The following is an 18438-nucleotide window of genomic DNA, read 5'->3' as shown; positions in this document are numbered from 1 at the left end:
TCATTATTTTTAAATTTATTTTGGTTCTCAACCTCTTTCTGTTTAGTTTTACTGAAAACCAGTATATTTTACATGGCTTTTAGTTTGCATGCATTATATAAAACAATACATTCCAAATACATTAATACCAGTAAATGCTTCATAGATTTTTTTCCTCCAAAATTATACTGGCATTTTTTTTCCTTTTTCTCTTCCTATCCCTCTCCCCATCCCTCTTTCAGTCATTCTCTCTCCCTATCTCTCTTTCCCTGTTTCTCTCTCTCTCTCTCTCTCTGTAATTAATAGTCAAGTATACAGACATACAGATGTAAAAGCTATCAAAGTTAAAATACTCAGTTTGCTAGATGATAATAAATGAAATTAATAGCTAAGCACAGCATCCCTAAGTAGCATTATGTAAGGGATCAATTCTGATTTTGATGACAGCCCTCCTTCGGATTATGTCACCTTGGAGAGAAGCCATCCTGAGCCAGTCCAGTAGATACAAATCGGTGGAAACAGGTAGCTGATATGCCTAATTCTACTAACTCATTTGTTAAATTACTAATGGGATAATTTCTACCTGCTGACAGAATAAGAGAGAACATACAAAGACAGTCAGCACATAGGAAAACAAATCTAGCACCTTACCATCAACGGGCTTGACCTCGGCTGGCGTCTGCTCTTCCTGTCCCCCCATGCTGTTCTCTTTAATACTTTCTATTTCCCGCCAGAAATCCTCCATGGAGGCGCTGTCTATAGAGGCTTGTGAGTTGGAGCGGCTGCATGCAGGAGAATGTAAGGATTCATTGGAGAGCATCCTGTTAATTCTTCGGCAGTGAGGAATGGATTTTCTAAGGAAAAAATAATATCTGTGAAGGAGAATCAGTGTCTTTTATGTCATAAATCACAAAATTCAATTTAAGTTTAAAATCAATATAGAAATGGAGTTAGTGTGTTAGAGAGGCACTTGAGGGAATAATCTCCACTCAGTGGTGGCCCTTCTTTTTTATTCTCTATAATTCATAATGACTCTATGGCCATATAGAAATTACCACAAAAATACTTTTTATAATATTCACATACTCATAAAGTAGCAGTTATTTGTATTAGTCAAAACATATATAGTAAAAGTTTGCCACTGTAAAGTAAGATAAGGACAGAGATGGGTGTAAAAAGTCAGTTGCTCACACTCATTAGGGTGGTCTCACACAGACAGACACACACACACACACACACACACACACACACACGCTGCCAAGACACACACACACCTCAGAAAACAAGTGTTGAGGATGTGGAGAAACTGGAACCCCTGTGCACTGTTGGTGGGAATGTAAAATGGTATAGCTGCTGTGGTAAACAGTATGGAGGTTCTTTAAAAATTGAACATAGAATTGTATATGATCCAGAAATTCCACTTCTAGGTATATACCCAAAAGAACTGAGAGCAAGGTCTCGAAGAGACTTTTGTATGTTCATGTTCCTAACAGCATTATTCGCAAAAGCCACAAAGTAGAAACAACCCAAATACCTATCAACAAATGGATGGGTAAACAAAATGTGGTATATAGTACAAACAAAGAAATATTATTCAGCCTTAAAAAGGAAGAAATTCTGATACACGCTACAACATGGGTGAAACGTGAAGACATTATGCTAAGTGAAATAGGCCAGGTACAATAAAACAAATACTATGTGGTTCCACTTATATGAGGTACCTAAAATAATCAAATTAATGGAAACAGAAAATAGAATGGTGATTGCTCAGGGCAAAGGGGAGAAGGAAACGGCAATAGTTATTTAATGGATACAGAGTTTTAGTTTCGCAAGATGAAATCGGTTCTGGAGGGGGATGGTGGAGTCGTTTACACAACAATGTGAATGAATGTACCTAATCTATATGCTTAAAAATGGTTAAGATGGTAAATTTTATCTTACGTATATTTTGCCAGAATTTTTTTGAATTGAAAAACAATTTTTTTAAGTTGGCTTTTGAGATGAGATAGTGAGAGGAAATAATTTATAATATTCGACGAAAAACTAGATCACCACCGATGCTAGGGTCCAACCACAGAGAAGGGCAGTGTAGGCCCCAGTTCGACTTGCCAATAGGACCACCATCAATCTAGGAGACAAATGGCTGAGCATGGAGCAGTTTCATGGGTCACAGTCCTCGTGGAGCTGCTGCAAGGACTAAATGAATTAGCACATGTAAAGCATCTGGAACATGAAAACGTTCAACAAATGTTAGTTTAAAGATCAAGAGACACAGTAGAGGAGATATGCCAAAATGCTGGAATTCTGATAGATTTTGATGACGTAAAAATAAAAATATTTTTATGTAAAGTAATGGATATATTAACTAACTTTATTGTGGCAAACATTTCACAATATCTATGTGCATCAAATCATCATGTTGTACACCTTACATTTATACAATGTTATATGTCAATTATATCTCAACAAAGCTAGAAAAAAATTTTAGTATTTGATTTCCATGGTTTTATTAACAAATGCTATATTTCTTAGGAGCAGGATGTTTGATTAACTGGAACATTTCAGTCCTTGATCATGAAAAGTATCTGAGTTATTTTATGCAGTAAAATCTTCTGTTATTGTCCTTATACGAACCAAAAGGCTGAGACAACCTCTTGACCAATATGTGGTCTCAGCCGGTTTCACCTGCCCCAACCAAAACAAAACAAAACAAAAAAATAAAAAAAACCGCCCAGATGAAAAGAGGTAACCAGAGCAATGGCATAGAAGCGTCCAACCATGGGCATTATGATTCACTTAAGACAATTAAATTTTGATATGCAGAGCAGTAGACTGCTATCAAATTTAGCCATGTCCTATAGCATAAGTAAAGCACACTGATATTCATCAAAGTACAAAAACAATGGGAAATAAGAAAAAAAATCCATTTGCTCACATAGTCTATACCTCTATGAATCCTAGATTTCTAAATAACCTTTAGTATAAATTTCTAGAAATTTTTATCATTGATCTTTTCATAGTACCAGACTGAAAGTCGTTCTAGTTTTAAATATTAGTTGGAGCAAGTTAACCAATTTATTTTTAAAAGTCAAAGCACTTCAGAAAAAAAAAAAGAAATATTCACTTTCATTTTTATATGTTGTACTGTGTGATAAAGATAATTTCAGGCGGCTTTGTTTGATAATTGGGTGATAAGAGTTTTTCACTGAATTCTTTGTAGTTTGACAAGACACATTCTAGTAAGTGAAATGCAGATGAAATTGACAGTTATCAAAGACAACCATTGCTTCTCTTATTATTTTAGGTTTTTAAAGCCTTTTCCCTTTTGTCATAAGACCAATACTGAAAACCTAATAAATTCATAGAGTATTAATATATAAATACCTTTCTCAAAAAACTGTAATTAATTACAACTACTCACACAGCCTACTGTCCTCCCTATAACCATATTCAGAAAAAGTTTATAGATGCCCCAAACTTTCTCTAGTTCTAAATTTTTTAGGTTTATTTAAAAAAATAAATATGCTTGACTTGAAAAAAATGTAATCTTAACAGTAGACATCTTAGAAATTAAGCAAAATGCAGATATAGCCAAACACTGAAAATGTTTGAAAGTGATAAATTTGGAAAATAATAAGTAAATCTTAGAAGATGAGGAGCAGATATATTAGGGTTATAACGATAATTTTAGTTACAGTCCAGAGTTTCTTACAAAAGGTACACTGATGAATCTCTGAGAAAAGATCATTATAAAACTGCTGGGGACAAGGGGATCAGATATGAAAAATAGATTATGAGCATATGAGTGACACAGTGGTTTCATCTGAGACAATCCACCTAAACCTTTATTTGCAATGATCAACTCTTCTTTTTTTGGCAAGTCAGTCAGCACTTTGGGGACAAACACATTTTGAAGAATTCTCATTTTTTTAGTTAGGAATTCAAATATTTTCCCCATTATTCTAGGGTGGAGTAGGGACTATGACCTTCCATTCTTGAAGCATTACATAATCATGATCCTCAGACTCATCGAACACTTTGATGAGCCTTGATTTGTAGCTGCATACCTCACCATATTGGGGTTAAAAGAGCTTAGGCTTCACCAGCTGTTTGTATATTTTTATTTGAAAACAATAACAGGAAAACACTACATAAAAAACAATGCAATTGTATTACATAGCAACTTTTGTTGGGAAATCACAATTAGGTTTAAAATTAGATTTTAAGTGCACAGTAATTACCATAAATTCATAGTGGCATTTTTAAAAAAGTTTTTATTATTTTATCTTCCCCTCCATTATTTTAAAAGATAACTTGTATTATATTTTAATAATTACTACAGACCTATAACTTATTACTCTCTACCTTAAATTAGTATTTTACAACTTCATACAATGTAAATACCTTACAAGATAATTCTCCCTCTACCTTTTATATTACTATTGCCATAATGTTTACATTCCACAAGTTATTATTGTTGTTGCTTTCAAAAAGTTAATTTTTTAAAAAAATTAAAGTCTTTGATATTTATTCTTTCTGATGCTCTTTATTCCTTCCTGCATGTTCGTATATTCATAACAAATCATTTCCCTCCAGCTTTAAGAACTTCCTATAGCACTCCTTTCTTTCCTTACCATTTCTTGTACTGAGGATCTGTCGGCAACAAATTCCCTCAGATTTCTTTCTGAATGTCAATAATACATTTTTAATAAATATGTTCACTGGTCATAGAAATTTAGGCTGATAGTTTTGTTGTTGTTTTTAAAATCGTTTTAAAGATGTCATTCCATTGCCTCTGGACTCTTGATTCCGATGAGACGAGAAGTCAATTATAATTCTTACTGGTGTTCCTCTAAATATAATGTCTTTTTTTCTCTAGCTGCTTTAAATATATTTTCTCTTTATCCTTTGGTTTTAGCAGTTTAATTATGATATGCCTAGACTTTAGTTTGTATTTATTCTTCTTGAGGTTTATTGAGTTTCTAGAATCTTTTATCAATTTTGGTATATTCTTACCATTTTCTCTTGAAATATTTCTTCCATCCCATTCTCTCTATTCTCTTTCTCTGAAACTCCAGTAACCTGGCTGTTAAGCCATTTTATACTATCCCAAATGTCCCTCACAATCTGCTTTAACTTTTTCCCCATTCTTTTTCTGTGTTTCGGTTTAGAGATTGTCTACTGTCCTATTTTTGTTTCACTTTTACTTTCTTCTTTGTGTCTAGTCTGCTAATAAGTTCGTCCAGTGAATGCTTCAATTCTGATATTGTTTTTCATATCAAAAATGCCAATTATTTCTTTTTAGAGATTCTACTTACATGTTGACATTATTCATCTTTTTATCCACTTTTCCTCTGATTTCTTTAACATATTTATTCATCATTGTTATTTGAAAGTTTTTGTCTCTTAATGCCAACATCTGTGCCTTCAACGTGTCTGCTATTAATGTCTAAAAAGTCAGTTGTTCATGAATCACATTTTCTTTCTCCTTTACAAATCGCATAATTTTTTGTTGTATGGAGACATTGTTTTTAAAAGAACTCTAGAAAGCTGGAGCAAATAATTTCCCCCAGAGAGACAAGGCTTTTCCTTTGTCTGGTACTTGAAGTGAGGAAGATATCAATTCAATCCAATCAAGAATTGAGCTAGGTCTAGGTTGGGCTGCAATTTTAATAAATTTTAGGTCACCTCCAGTTTCAAATGCTTCAAGGGGGAAGATCTGTCCTTCGTGTATTATAAAGGTCCCTCCCTCTGGTAGGGTTTTGGGATAAACACCATGGACTACAGAAATCTCTCTCTGCTTTAGAGCTCAGCCCTAAGCCTCCTATATTGCTGGACTCTCAGCAAAGATCCCAAAGGGGAGAACTGCCAGGTGTGGAGAAATAGTTCTGCATTTGGTGCTTCTACAAATTCCATTGGTGCCTCCTCACCCCTGCAGAGTCCCTCTGCCTATGAAGGTGAGACCTTCTGTCCAGCGGTGCAGACTCAGGAGACACCTTCCCATGAAGGGAAATGACCACTGGCTCTGCTCACCCTGGAATTTAACTCCTTTAGACTTCTTTGTGTCCCCAGCTCTCTAGTAAAGTTTTTTTTTTTTTTTTTAAACACATGATTTTAACATGTATCCCTTTTTCTCTAGTTGTTACAGTGGGAAAGATAGTCTGCTATGACCTAGTTTATGTCTTATGAGGAAGTGGAACTCCCACAGAACACTGTAAATATGTCAATTTTTTAAACATTCTATTTGCTTAAACACCACTTGCTCTAACCACAAGTATAACTGGTCTGAGTATTTTCCAAACAATATTTTTAAAAGACATACCTCTTGATAAGAAATACTCTATGCACCTTTATTATCTCTTATTTCATAGAGAATTTTACATATAAAAAGTTACTATCACACACGTTACCTCACTTGATACTTACATTAACTTCATGAAGTAGATAAAGCACGTATTATATATCTCATTATACAACAATGGAAACAGTTACCCAGACTAAAGTGGGTACACATCCCATTGCAATTGTAATAAAATGAAAAGTCTTTTCTAGGACTTCATGGCCCAGCATGTTCTGTCCTGTAACATATGTAGTTTCATCTTATATCATTCTCCCTGGCATTAGAGCTAGGCATAGTAATCTTTTTTCAATTTCCTAAGAGCCAAGCTCTTTCTTCTCTTAAGAAATTTTCTTTTATGTTCTTGTTTGTTTTTCTGTCTGGAACAGTCTCCTGCTTTTTCTATTGCAAGACACCTCTCATCATTCAGCTCCCAACCTTAATGTCACCTCCTTGGGGAATCTTTTCCTGGCCATCCTAACATAGCATTCCTCCAGTTATCCACGATCTCAGCTTTCTGCATTTCCTTCTTCTCATTTAGCAACAATATACTATTTATTTATTCACTCACTTCGATTTTTTTGCAACTATTTTTTTCCCACTTGAATAAAGAGGAACTATGTCTGTCTTACTTACACAGTATCTGGCAAATGATAGGAACTCAGAAATATTTGCTGAATGAATGCTAGTGACATAGGAGCCAGGATACAAATTCAAACCTTTTCGGTCCTGTTCGAATGCCATCCCTGCAGTAATCTTTCTTAATTTTAAAAGTCCCCTCAGGTATTTGTATATCCACTTACAGCTATATATATTTTTATACCAGAGAAGGAATATAATATACTGATTTAGAGGAAAAACTCTAAAGCCAGCTAGCCCAGTTTTAAATGTGGGCTCTGCCACTTCTTAGATCTATGACCTTGAGCATGCTATTAAACCTCTGTGCCTCCATTTCTAAATCTATAAAATAGAAGCATTAACCACATACATTTAATGGGGTTATTATAAGAATTAAGTGAATTAATATATGTAACATGCATGGCACATAGTAAATCCAAGTGTTAAGTGATTACTATAATTTAATTTGTTAGCACGCTCATAGCTAGATTTAGGGTCAGGCTATAATGAGTGCTAGAGTACCACAGGGCATTAAAATATCACTAGAAATGTAATGTGATTAATAAAACTGGATCTATCAGAACTCCTCTCAGACCAACCCCATTCTGAAGGTTTGTTTCCCCAATTCCCTTGGTTCAAAAGTGGCCATCTAATTTATGTCAAAGTCACATAAGAAAAATTTCCCTCCATGGTTTCAGTGAAATCTTTCTTTTTTTCTCATATAGGTGCTATTCCCTTCTCTGCTTCCTTCTCTCTTACTGAAATGTGGACAAAATGACTGGTGCTCCAACAGTCATCTTGCAACCATAAAAAAAAAAGCCAGGAAAATTGTAGTTATCAGCCTTGAGTCTCAGAAATAATATAAAATGCTGCCTATTGCTGAACTTCCAGAAGTGTGAGCAAAATTAACTCCTATTTTTAAAAAATACTCTAATATTTATTGTTATTGTTACTTGCAGCCAAAATCATTCCTGATATAATTGGAAGGAATATTTTAATAGGTCATTTGGGGTGGATGAGATAAGATACCCATTCTATGCCAAGTAAGAATAAACAGTCAATAATCTGCCTCTTAAAGAAGGTGGGGTCTAACGTAATGATTTTCAGTTTTAAAGACTGCCAAATTATTAGCCTAACCCCATGTCTTGGTCCGGTCTTGATCACTATACTATGAAATTAAACTTCATTCCTGCTGAAGACATCCTTGCCTAAATATCTGGGGAATATATTCACATTATTCTCAAATTTAACACATTCCAAGAGTTTAGGGATGAATATACCTAAATTCAAAGATTTCCCCCTTCCCTATCTGAAAGAAGAAAAAAGACTTAATTCCTCATTGTCATTGTCTTTGAATGATACTGGTGCCAGAACAGTGAGGCCATCTAGAGGAATGGTCTTGGGTACTGACCACAGTGAGTGTTTAGAGCAAGGCTCTTGCAAGACAAATCACTCACTCTGGGACAGACTCTAGGCAGAATCCCAGTAATGCAGCTGTCTGCTCTCTTTGCTTCCTCAAGAAGCCTTTCAGATAAAGGAAGAGGACAAATCCCTTGTTTTTACGCTCTCTGGCTTCTCAGTAATCTTTGGATTCTAACATGTATATAAACAAGCTCAGCTTGGATGTCTTGCGAAAAGCACTTACTTGAAAGTGCAATGGTGATAAAAGGAAGATATAGTTTCAGAGTAATAGAAGCCAGAACAAAGAGAAGGTTCCCATTTTCTTTCTCAGGCTCCCTGACTCTGTCTTGCAATATCGTTCTGGTGTCCTCTCATTCTCCTCCTGTCATCCCAATTTTCTGTTCCTTTACTTGCCTGCCTCATTCCTCTTAAGGAACAAGGAGAAAGCGGAAGAAGCTATTTCATCAAAAGGTAAACCTCTCTGCTGGCAGTAAAGTATAGAGAAAAATGTGTTTGTAGATTAGATGGAGGCTCAAAACAGCACTAATCTCAGTCACTCGACAAGGAATATTCTACATGGTTTTGAAAGCTAGAATTTAAAGCAACTGAAGTTCACACCAGCAATTAAATTCTTATGCATCTATGTATCACCTCTGAGTAAAAAGCACTGTGCTAGGAATGAGGAAAGTGGCAATGGAGGAAAGAACAACTTCAAACCATTATATATCTCGGCGATTTACAAACAAGGAGGCTCAAATGGGGTAACAAGATCTTTTGTAAAAGAGAATAACATAATCTTTTCCTGGGGGATGGGGGAAGGACAGCATGTTTTCTGTACTTCTATCTATGAAAGTAAAGTAACTCTATATGCTTGACTCGAATCTAAGTTATGGTTGTCTATTGATCTACCAAAGAAAAAGTCATTAACAGAATCAATGTTTGTATAGTAACCACATAATTAAAATACATCGATTATGTGTTTGTGTGCGGGCACACACACACACACACACACACACACACCACCACAACACACACAGCCAATCCACAAATAACAAAATCAAAATATAATTTGGTTCTTAAATTTTCCCTACTTTGACTGAAGGAAGGAGAAAATGGAGAGTGCTGCTAATGGTTATGGAGTTTCTTTTTGGAGCTGAACATGTTCTGGAATTAATGGTGATGCTATCACAATTTTGTGAAGATACTAAAAACCACTGAATTGTACACATTATGTTATGTGAAATATATTTCAATAAAACTATAGTAACAAAAAAAATTACCTTTCTTTAATTCTTTGAAGATTTTGATAATTAAAAGTGCTTTGACACTGCCACCACCAAACAGTGGTGAGAATATAGAGCAAGAGGCATTCTTGTTCATTGGTGGTGGAAATGCAAAATGGTTCAGCCACTTTGGAAGACAGTTTGGCAGTTTTGTACAAAACTAAACATACCCTTACCATACAATTCAGCAAACACTCTCCTTAGTATTCAAAAGAGTTGAAAACTTAGGTCCACCAAGAACTTGCACATAATGTTTAAAGCAGCTTTATTCATAATTGCCAAAACTTGAAAGCAACCAAGATGTTCAGTAGGTGAATGGATAAACTGTGGTATATCCAGCCAATGGAATACTATTCAGAGCTAAAAAGAAATGAACTATCAGGCCATGAGAAGATATGGAAGAAACTTAAAAGCATATTACTAAGTGAAAGAAGCCGATGTGAAAAGGTTACATACTACATATGATTCCAACCATATGACATTCTGGAGAAGGCAAAACTATGGAGAAAGTAAAAGCTCAGGATTGCAGGGATTGGTGGGAGAGGAGAGAGAGGGTTTAACGGGAAGAGCACAGAGAAATTTAGGGCAGTGAAGCTATTCTGTTTGATACATGTCATTATACATTTGTCCAAACCCACAGAATGTACAACACCAAGAGTGAACCATACTGTAAACTGTGGACTTTAGGTGATGACGGTGTGTCAGTGTTAGGTTCATCAATTGTAACAAATGTACCACTCTGGTGGGAGATGTAGCTAATGCGGGAGGTTCTGCAAGTGTTGGGCCATGGGAAATATCTGGACCTTCCCTTCAATTCTGCTGTGAATTTAAAACTGCTCTAAAAAAATAAAATCCATTTTTTAAAAGTGCTTTGGGATTTCAAATAACAGGAAAAAGCAAGAATCAAATTTTTCAAAAAGAGCATGGATTTAGAAAGATGGAAAGATTCTTCCATGAATGGCTAGTTGCTGCTTTGAGCAAAGGATAAGTCATAGAAGGGAAATGGTCTTAACTGTTCAACTAATAAACATCTAAACAAGTGATAGGCTAAAATGTCTGCTTTGCAGGCAAAGGAAATCACCAAGTCTGAACATTTTATGTTCTTTCTGTATAAAACTAATATGCAGCTTATGAGCTTGCTGTATATGTTGATTTTTGGTGAAGCTCAGTCAATCCTACAAGTAACTCAAAGATAAAGTTAAAATTATGAGTGGAAAACTAGTTTGCTGACACGTCATCATTGCTCAGAGGTTCATATTTTTTATTCAATTAGGAGATGCCCAGGAAAGAATTTATAAAATAGGATGTGAGCAAAAAGCTGCTTTCTCTTACTCTAATAAAATTTTAACCTTTATCCATTTAGAAACATATGTTACTATTAGAGTCTTGATCTATATGTTTTGTGCTTCTGAAATTACTTTTTAAAGGTGATTTTGAGGGGCCTGCTTGGCTGATATTGCTGTGTATGACTTTCAAAGTAATTAACCAGGAGAGTCCTCCATTCTGATGTCATCTGAGGGTCTGCCTTGGTTTCCCAGCTCTCTTTCTGCCTCTCTAGTGCTGTGATGATTTGCTGGAACACAACCGTGTAACCTGTTCCCTCCACATCTCTGATTTCCGTTTATTGTCATTATTACCCAGTCATTAATGCTCAGCCACACACTGTGAGAACGTTATTCTATTGTATCCTTGTACTGCTTTTTAATTTATTTTGTCTTTTGCTCCTCTTCATCTCCAAAAACTCAGTAATAGTTGGACAAAAATCACAAACAAGAGCAAAGAGATTATCAGGCCGTCTCTGCCTTGTGTCCCATGGTCATTCTCATGTAGATGGACCTTAAAGAGCTCTGTGATCTATCCTGACGAGACTTTCCCTGAGTGCGACTGGCCTTCTTCCTCATGGGGCACTAGCATCAGTTCAGGTTTAAGTTTTTCAGTTTAAAATCCAAAGTGAAATATAAATCCAATTTATTAAATTGTACAGGAGTGAGTTGGCTATTTGAATGAATAATTATCCCTTGATTTCTCTTTTTTCACAATATAATTTTTCCACACCCAGACTCACTCCATGGTTTTAATTCTATAGAGTCCACTTGAACAGTAATTATCTTGTGTTCTATTTGTTTTCATCAGCTTACTTAAGAAGGCTGCTTGCTAACTTCTATACAACTTTAAATTGGAAAGCCATAATTAACTAGAATTAGAAAGCTGAAAGGGAATTTGAGAAATGCTGAAATAAATCATCACATTTTACAGATAAGAAAAATGAAACCCAGAGAAGTCAAGTAACTCATTCAAAACCACACAGTTAATTACTGCGAACTAGAATACCAAACTTGGTCTCCTGATGCCTAATCCCATGATCTTTTCCCCCTGACCACCAGTCTCCCGATCCATTTAAACTTTATATTCTTTACTCACTCACATAAATAAATAAAGTCTCAAATTTTTACGTTATAGATTATCCTTTTTTATTTCCCTTAATGTATTTCTGAAAAGGACATGATAAAACATATTATCAAGTGGGTCATATTTCTATTATAAATTATGTTGAGAATTATGTCCTGAGTCAAAGTCTTTATTAAATAACAAAGAGAGCTATATGCAAACATATTCAATAAGATAAAGATACTTAAAAAAAAGTTCTCTAAAAATCTGAAAGTGAATTAAAAAAACTAGCAAGTGTAGCAGACTAAATACAGTGGCTATCTATCTAAGTTGTATACAAAATATAGACAGATATCACACGTTAAAAAGCAACTCATATATCTGATCTAAAAGGACTATATGAGCACTATTAAACATAAATCATATTTTTAATTTATCCATTGATTGGCATATTAGTATGTATTAGTTTCGTGATACAATATCAATAATTCATGTCTTCGATTTTAAAACTATTCAAGGAAGTAGAAGCTAAGACTTTCATTTTACTCAGCTTTCCTTGTGGCATGTGAAGACATTTCCCAAGCATCCCGGCCAGTTTAAAATAAAATAATAAATTCTAAATTCACATTTTTATTATTACTTGCTATTGATAACATCAATAACAATCCAACTGAAGGCATTTTAAATTAATTCTCTACCATCTACAATTTACTCAAAACCCTGTTCCTCATCGGATAAATTCCTTGCGCAAACGTAAGTGCCAGTAGTCAAAGCACTTCACACTCTAAAAAGGCTACAAGAACAACTGTAGGAATCAGGGTCCTCAAAGTCCCTCTCACAGGATGACAAAGACCAGTAACATGAATGCCCATGTTAAATGTGAACTCTGGAACGACAAGAGGTGTAAGTTCCATCAAAAGAGAATCAAATAACTAATTTTTTTACTGGCTGACACTTCCTGTGGTGGGAGCTTCTGTTGCCAATAACTCTGAAGCTCTCCCAGAGTTGAGATGAATGACTTTAGTAGTTCAGTATCTAATCCCTAACAGCAGACAGGCGGCTATAAACCCTGATCAATAGTTTATGCCATGGGGAATGGAGAGTGACTTCTTTTTTTACCATCTTAGTAAACTGAAGCTTTTTCCTTCTAAGAGGAGTAACCCAACCAGGATGTTTTCCCTCCTCTAAGGCTTCCTGTCCACTCATTTGTCAGCAATGTTATCTTCTTTCTTTACCACTGGCTGGGATTAATTATGATAATCACTAATTCCTTGAATAGGCTCCGTTGTGAGCAAATCCACTGAGCTTCTATCCATTTTTTTAAATACAAATAACGCAAAGGAGTTAGGCCTTGTATTTCACTGTCGGTATTTTCATTTGTTTAAAAACGAAACTGCCACTTAATATTTTGGCTTTTTAAAATTTGATGAATAGGCAAGAGAGTTTCCATTTTTGCTTTATTTCTCAAGGAAAAGCTCCTTCTTTAAAACAAAAATTACCCAGTTTTTGTTTAACAGAATATCTGTATTTCAGTAGAGCTGTAAAATGAAATTCTACTAGGGCTCCTGCTAGTCAATGTAGCACTTTTGTATGAATTCAATAAAGGTTGTCCTCTCTCTGAGAAAATGTGGTTTTGCTGATGAAGCAAGGTTAAATAGCCACTTGACCTCTTGGCATTCTTATTCATTAAACAACCTATAGAACTACATACATTGACCCTGAACTCTACTAAATGACTAAGAATTTCCCATTTATTTATTTTATAAAATTATTCTAGAAAAATATCAGTCTCTAGTCAAACTTTTAAAATATATTTAACAAAAAATAATTTCTTAAATTTTGGTAAATGTGGATTTATATCAATTCATTAATGAAGAATTAAAAGGTTCTGAATATTATTTATGGCTATTTGAGTAACTTATGATAATGCTGTTTCACGAAAGGAAAAAAAAAAAAGAAATTTATTGGCTTTATTATCCTAGATAGAAGAAGGCATAAAAATAAATACATTGTAATAGCAAAAATATATCTATAGTGTTAAAAAGTCTGGAAGAATAGTGAAAGCTCCCTTAGCCTCTCCTACACACCTCTGCACTCCTGAACATAACACAGATGGGTAAACTCTGTTTTACTAGGAAGTATTATTTGGATGTACTCAATAGAGAGAAATTAAGGGAATTTATGTGAATTTAGAAATTAATGTGAATTTAGAATTTAGAATTTATTATTTTATTTTAATGTGAATTTATTATTTTATTTTAATGTGAATTTAGAATTTAGAATTTATTATTTTATTTTAATGTGAATTTAGAATTTATTATTTTATTTTAAACTGGCCGGGATGCTTGGGAAATGTCTTTACATGCTACATAAACCCTTAGAAAATGTTTACTATATGAACTGAATAGACTTTGCAAAGAAATGGAGGCTAGGTCCATTTCTACCATTGAGGAGTATGTGCCTGATAATCTGTAAATTCAATGCTGATTCAAAGATGGTTCTTGGTCCTCTACCTCCTTTCCCTAAGCTTTTTCTTCTCTCTTATCTACTAAATTAGTTATTAATAATATTCAGAATATTTTAAGAATATTTATTCATCCATTCAATGACTATTTATATTAATATATTAATACATTTTGGAGAAAACTGGCAAAAAGTGATCCTAAGTCGCAGCAGCAAGAAAATTCAGGATCCAGGATATCCTTCAAATTGGCAGATGCTGTGGATACTTCTTCAGTCCAATTGGAATAGTACTTTCTTATATATTTGACTGAATCGATGAGTGTTCCTTCTTAAAAATCTACTCCAGTGGCTCATAATTTTATTTTTCTGAAAATTTCTTAAGAGGACTTTTATAAAATGCATTCTTTGGATCCTATTCACAGAAATTTCAAACCAGAAGATTTTAGAAGAGACCTGAGTACGTGTATTTTTATAAGCCCCACCCCTATGCCTACTCTAAGTAATTCTAGTGCCACTTTTTGTGAGTCAGACTTTGAGAAACACAATTTTGTCTCCTTGCAAGAGATTACTCTCTCTCTCTTCTCATTAAACTTCTCTGACCAGTGCTTCTTTGTCTACGTTCTGAATCCTCTTTACCCACCAATCTCTATATATGTTGGTGTCTCTCTCGAGGTTCCATTTTTAGCACACAGGTCTTCATACTTTACATACCTACATAGACACTCCCACAAAAGCTCTTCCTATGTCAGAATTTATCTTTAACCTATCTCCAACCTCCATATTCTTAACTACTCTCCCAGACTCATCCGACAACCCACTGGACACGTCTATCTGGATGTTGCAATGAAACTTCAAGACAACTGCATATATCCTCATCCACACACCCTACAGATTAAGGACTGGGGGTGCTTTTGCTCATGTCTTCCCTACGCTTGGAATCTTCTCTCCCACTCTTGACTTAATTTAAGATCCATTTTAGGTGGCCTCTCCCGAAGAAAAGAACTCCTCAAACCTGCATTCTTCTTAATGTGGGGCTGATAGAATTTTGAGCATATTTCTAACAATGCACTTATTGGTATCTCCATAAAAGACGTAAAATAATTTGTATGTGAATGCTTTAGAATTTACATGAATATACAGGCCATTAAACTCAAATACTTCCTCTACTCAGCTCCAACTTTCTCAATAATCAGCCACAATTTTGGCTTGGTAGCAGAAAAGAGAAAACTAGATTTATGCAAAGTATCTACAACTAAGAATTTAACCTGAAGGTGATTTAGAGGTGAAAGTGAATTATGAAACATGTACAAAGAGAAGAATAAAAATGTATTTCTGAAGAAACTTACCTCCTACAATATAATGATAATGATGAATAATTTAATAAATATTTACTGAGTACCTATTAGTCCTGGCTGAGATTCAGGTGGCAGGCACTGTTCTAGGTACTATAGATACAAATTAAACAAAAAGGCCTAGCCCTCATTAAGCTTTCATTCTAATAAGGGTAAAAGGATCTAAAATAAATACTGCATATATTCATGCATGCAGATGTATAACTAAAAATTCATCAAGTGTCCTTCTGTTTCCAACCATTAGAACAACAGGGTTCAGAATTACCCTCCCATTATTACCAACTAGAAAACTGGACAAATAAAGCAACTGGTTTTAAATTTAACAACAATGCAAAACTGTGCAAAATTGTGACGTCAGAGAGAAAGAAATGAGGTGAGAGATTTCCAGTGGACATGGAGGCAATTTATAGAATAGAGCACAGAGAAACAGATCCTGAACAGAACCCAACATCCTGAACAGAACCAAGTCATCTCACTGAGGTGAAAGAGCAGATATCAAAGCTCAGAAAAGCAGAGTCAGCTAAAATTTGCTGGTCAGATCACCAGAAAGGCAAGATCTATGAAGCAAAACTGCTCCAGAAATTAGCATACAGTGCCTTAACTCTGTGGTTGAATAGCCATCAAGGCTACATACGTTGAATCTTTACAAAAACAGGTAAAAATTAAATCCTAGGAATATAATCAAAGACCTATAATCCAAAAAAATTCCAGTGCTCACAAAGGGCCAGGAATGTGTGTATTATTTAAAACATATCAGGTGAACTTCTGCTTCCAGCTGTGAAAGAATAACAGACTGTACCAGCTAAAGAGATGTGGCTGAATGCATAAAGCATACAGTAGAAACCTTAGATGTTTCATGCCTTACTGGTAAGGTTAAATTTACCCTAGCTAGACACCACTCTAGAATGCACTTATCTCTCCTAAAAATCCACAAATAAATGTTTGCCAAAATAAATCTGTAAACTCTTTTTAAAAACACAACAGTAAATACTACAAAACCTACCAATTTGCAACCTAAAATTCACAACTTTAAGTATCTGATATAAATTAATAGATATATCATGAAGGAAGATGACTCATAACTAGAAGAAAATCAGTTAGTAGAATGACACAGAGATGATGGAATTAGCAGAAAAAATGTTAAAACAGCTGTAACAACAATATTCAAAATAAATAAGGACTTAAAATAAAACATGATCATAAAAAAGAAATATAAGATATAAAAGATGAAATTTCTATACATAGAAATACAATATGTGAAATAAAACATTCACTGCGTAGAATTAACAATAGATTAGACCCCAGAGATAAAAAAGATTGGTAAGCTTGTAGACACACCAATTGAAACAGCACAAACAGAAGCACACAGACAAGAGAGAGTGAAAAAAAATAATAAAGAGAGCCTCTGTGAACCAACAGGAGGATGTCAGGTGGTCTAATAAATGTGTCAACTTTCAGCCAAGATGAAGTAACAGGAACCAGATTTACTTCCTGCCTGAAATAAAGAAGAAAAAAGACATACGAAATACATTAAACAATTATAGAGATATTGAATGTCAGGAAATTAAAACCAGTGATCTTTGAGAGACAGAAAGCAAACAAACTGAGTCTTACAATGGCTCCAGCTTCAGGCCTAACAAGAACTTCCAGGCCATGGTGCAGGGACAGGGAAATCAGCTGGGCCTGCTGGTCTCTGAGTTTAGTAGATGGAGCTGGAACTCAAGGATGCAATGGAACTCACAGAGAAAAGTAATGAAGATGAGAGACTGCCAAAGAGAGAACTGTGGAGATCCTCAGAGGATCCTCCTCAGGTCTTCAGCTTTATACTGATCAGCAAATTCATTAATAGAAATTACCCTAGGCCAGGGGAAATCACCAAAAGATTTAGAGAAAAGTATACCCAGGAATTACAGAGGGCCAGAAATAGTTTGTGTTCCCAGCAGCCAAAGTGGAAAAACTCATAATTTACAGAATCTTGGATAGAGTATTCAGAAACATTTTACCTTAAAGTAGAGAAAACTCTTTTTTAGACTAGTCCCACCCAACAAATCTTAAAAGCAAGATACAATAGGATGAAATCATTTTCAAGTCCCAGGAAAAAAAAAATTATAAAAATATAAAAATATTCAGATAAAATTCACGAAATTAATTCCAATAAAAAATCACTAGGCAAGCAGGAGAATATGGCCTGTAATGAGTAGAAAACTCAGTCAATACACACAGACCTAGAAATGACATAGAAACAATGAAATGACAATGAGAGAATTAATAAGCAAGGACACTAAAACAGTTATTACTACTTTATTTTGTATGTTGAAGAAGCTAGAGGAAAAACTGACATCTTAAGTAACTTCATGGAAGATTTTAAAAAGACCCAAACAGAATGTCCAAATTTGATAAAAACTCTAAAGCCATAGATCCAAAGACCTCAATAAACTCCAAGCATAAGAAACACATAAAAAACTATACTGTGGCACATCATAATTGAATTGAATTGTTAAAAAAAAAAAAAAAATCTTAAAATCATTCAGAGTAAAACACAAAAACATCATGAACAGAGGAACAAAAAAAAGATATCAGCAGATTTCATGTCAGAAACAAAGCGATCCAAAAATTA

At 34.6% G+C, this 18438-nt stretch overlaps 1 protein-coding gene across 2 annotated transcripts in view; it reads right to left on the bottom strand.

Annotated features, from left to right (window-relative positions):
• Window positions 1-18438, bottom strand: part of ARHGAP28 (Rho GTPase activating protein 28) — a 181559-nt gene that overhangs the window by 86278 nt on the left and 76843 nt on the right. For both annotated transcript variants that reach the window (XM_039845787.1, XM_039845798.1), the window contains exon 2: window positions 631-833. In XM_039845787.1, the coding sequence (XP_039701721.1) occupies window positions 631-833 (203 nt within the window). The remainder of the gene's footprint in view (window positions 1-630; window positions 834-18438) is intronic.

Source organism: Pteropus medius, unplaced genomic scaffold (genome assembly GCF_902729225.1).
Source record: "Pteropus medius unplaced genomic scaffold, Ma_sr-lr_union100, whole genome shotgun sequence".
Lineage (NCBI taxonomy): Eukaryota > Metazoa > Chordata > Mammalia > Chiroptera > Pteropodidae > Pteropus > Pteropus medius.
Note: the sequence above shows the minus strand (reverse complement) of the source record. Positions and strands in the feature narration are given on the sequence as shown.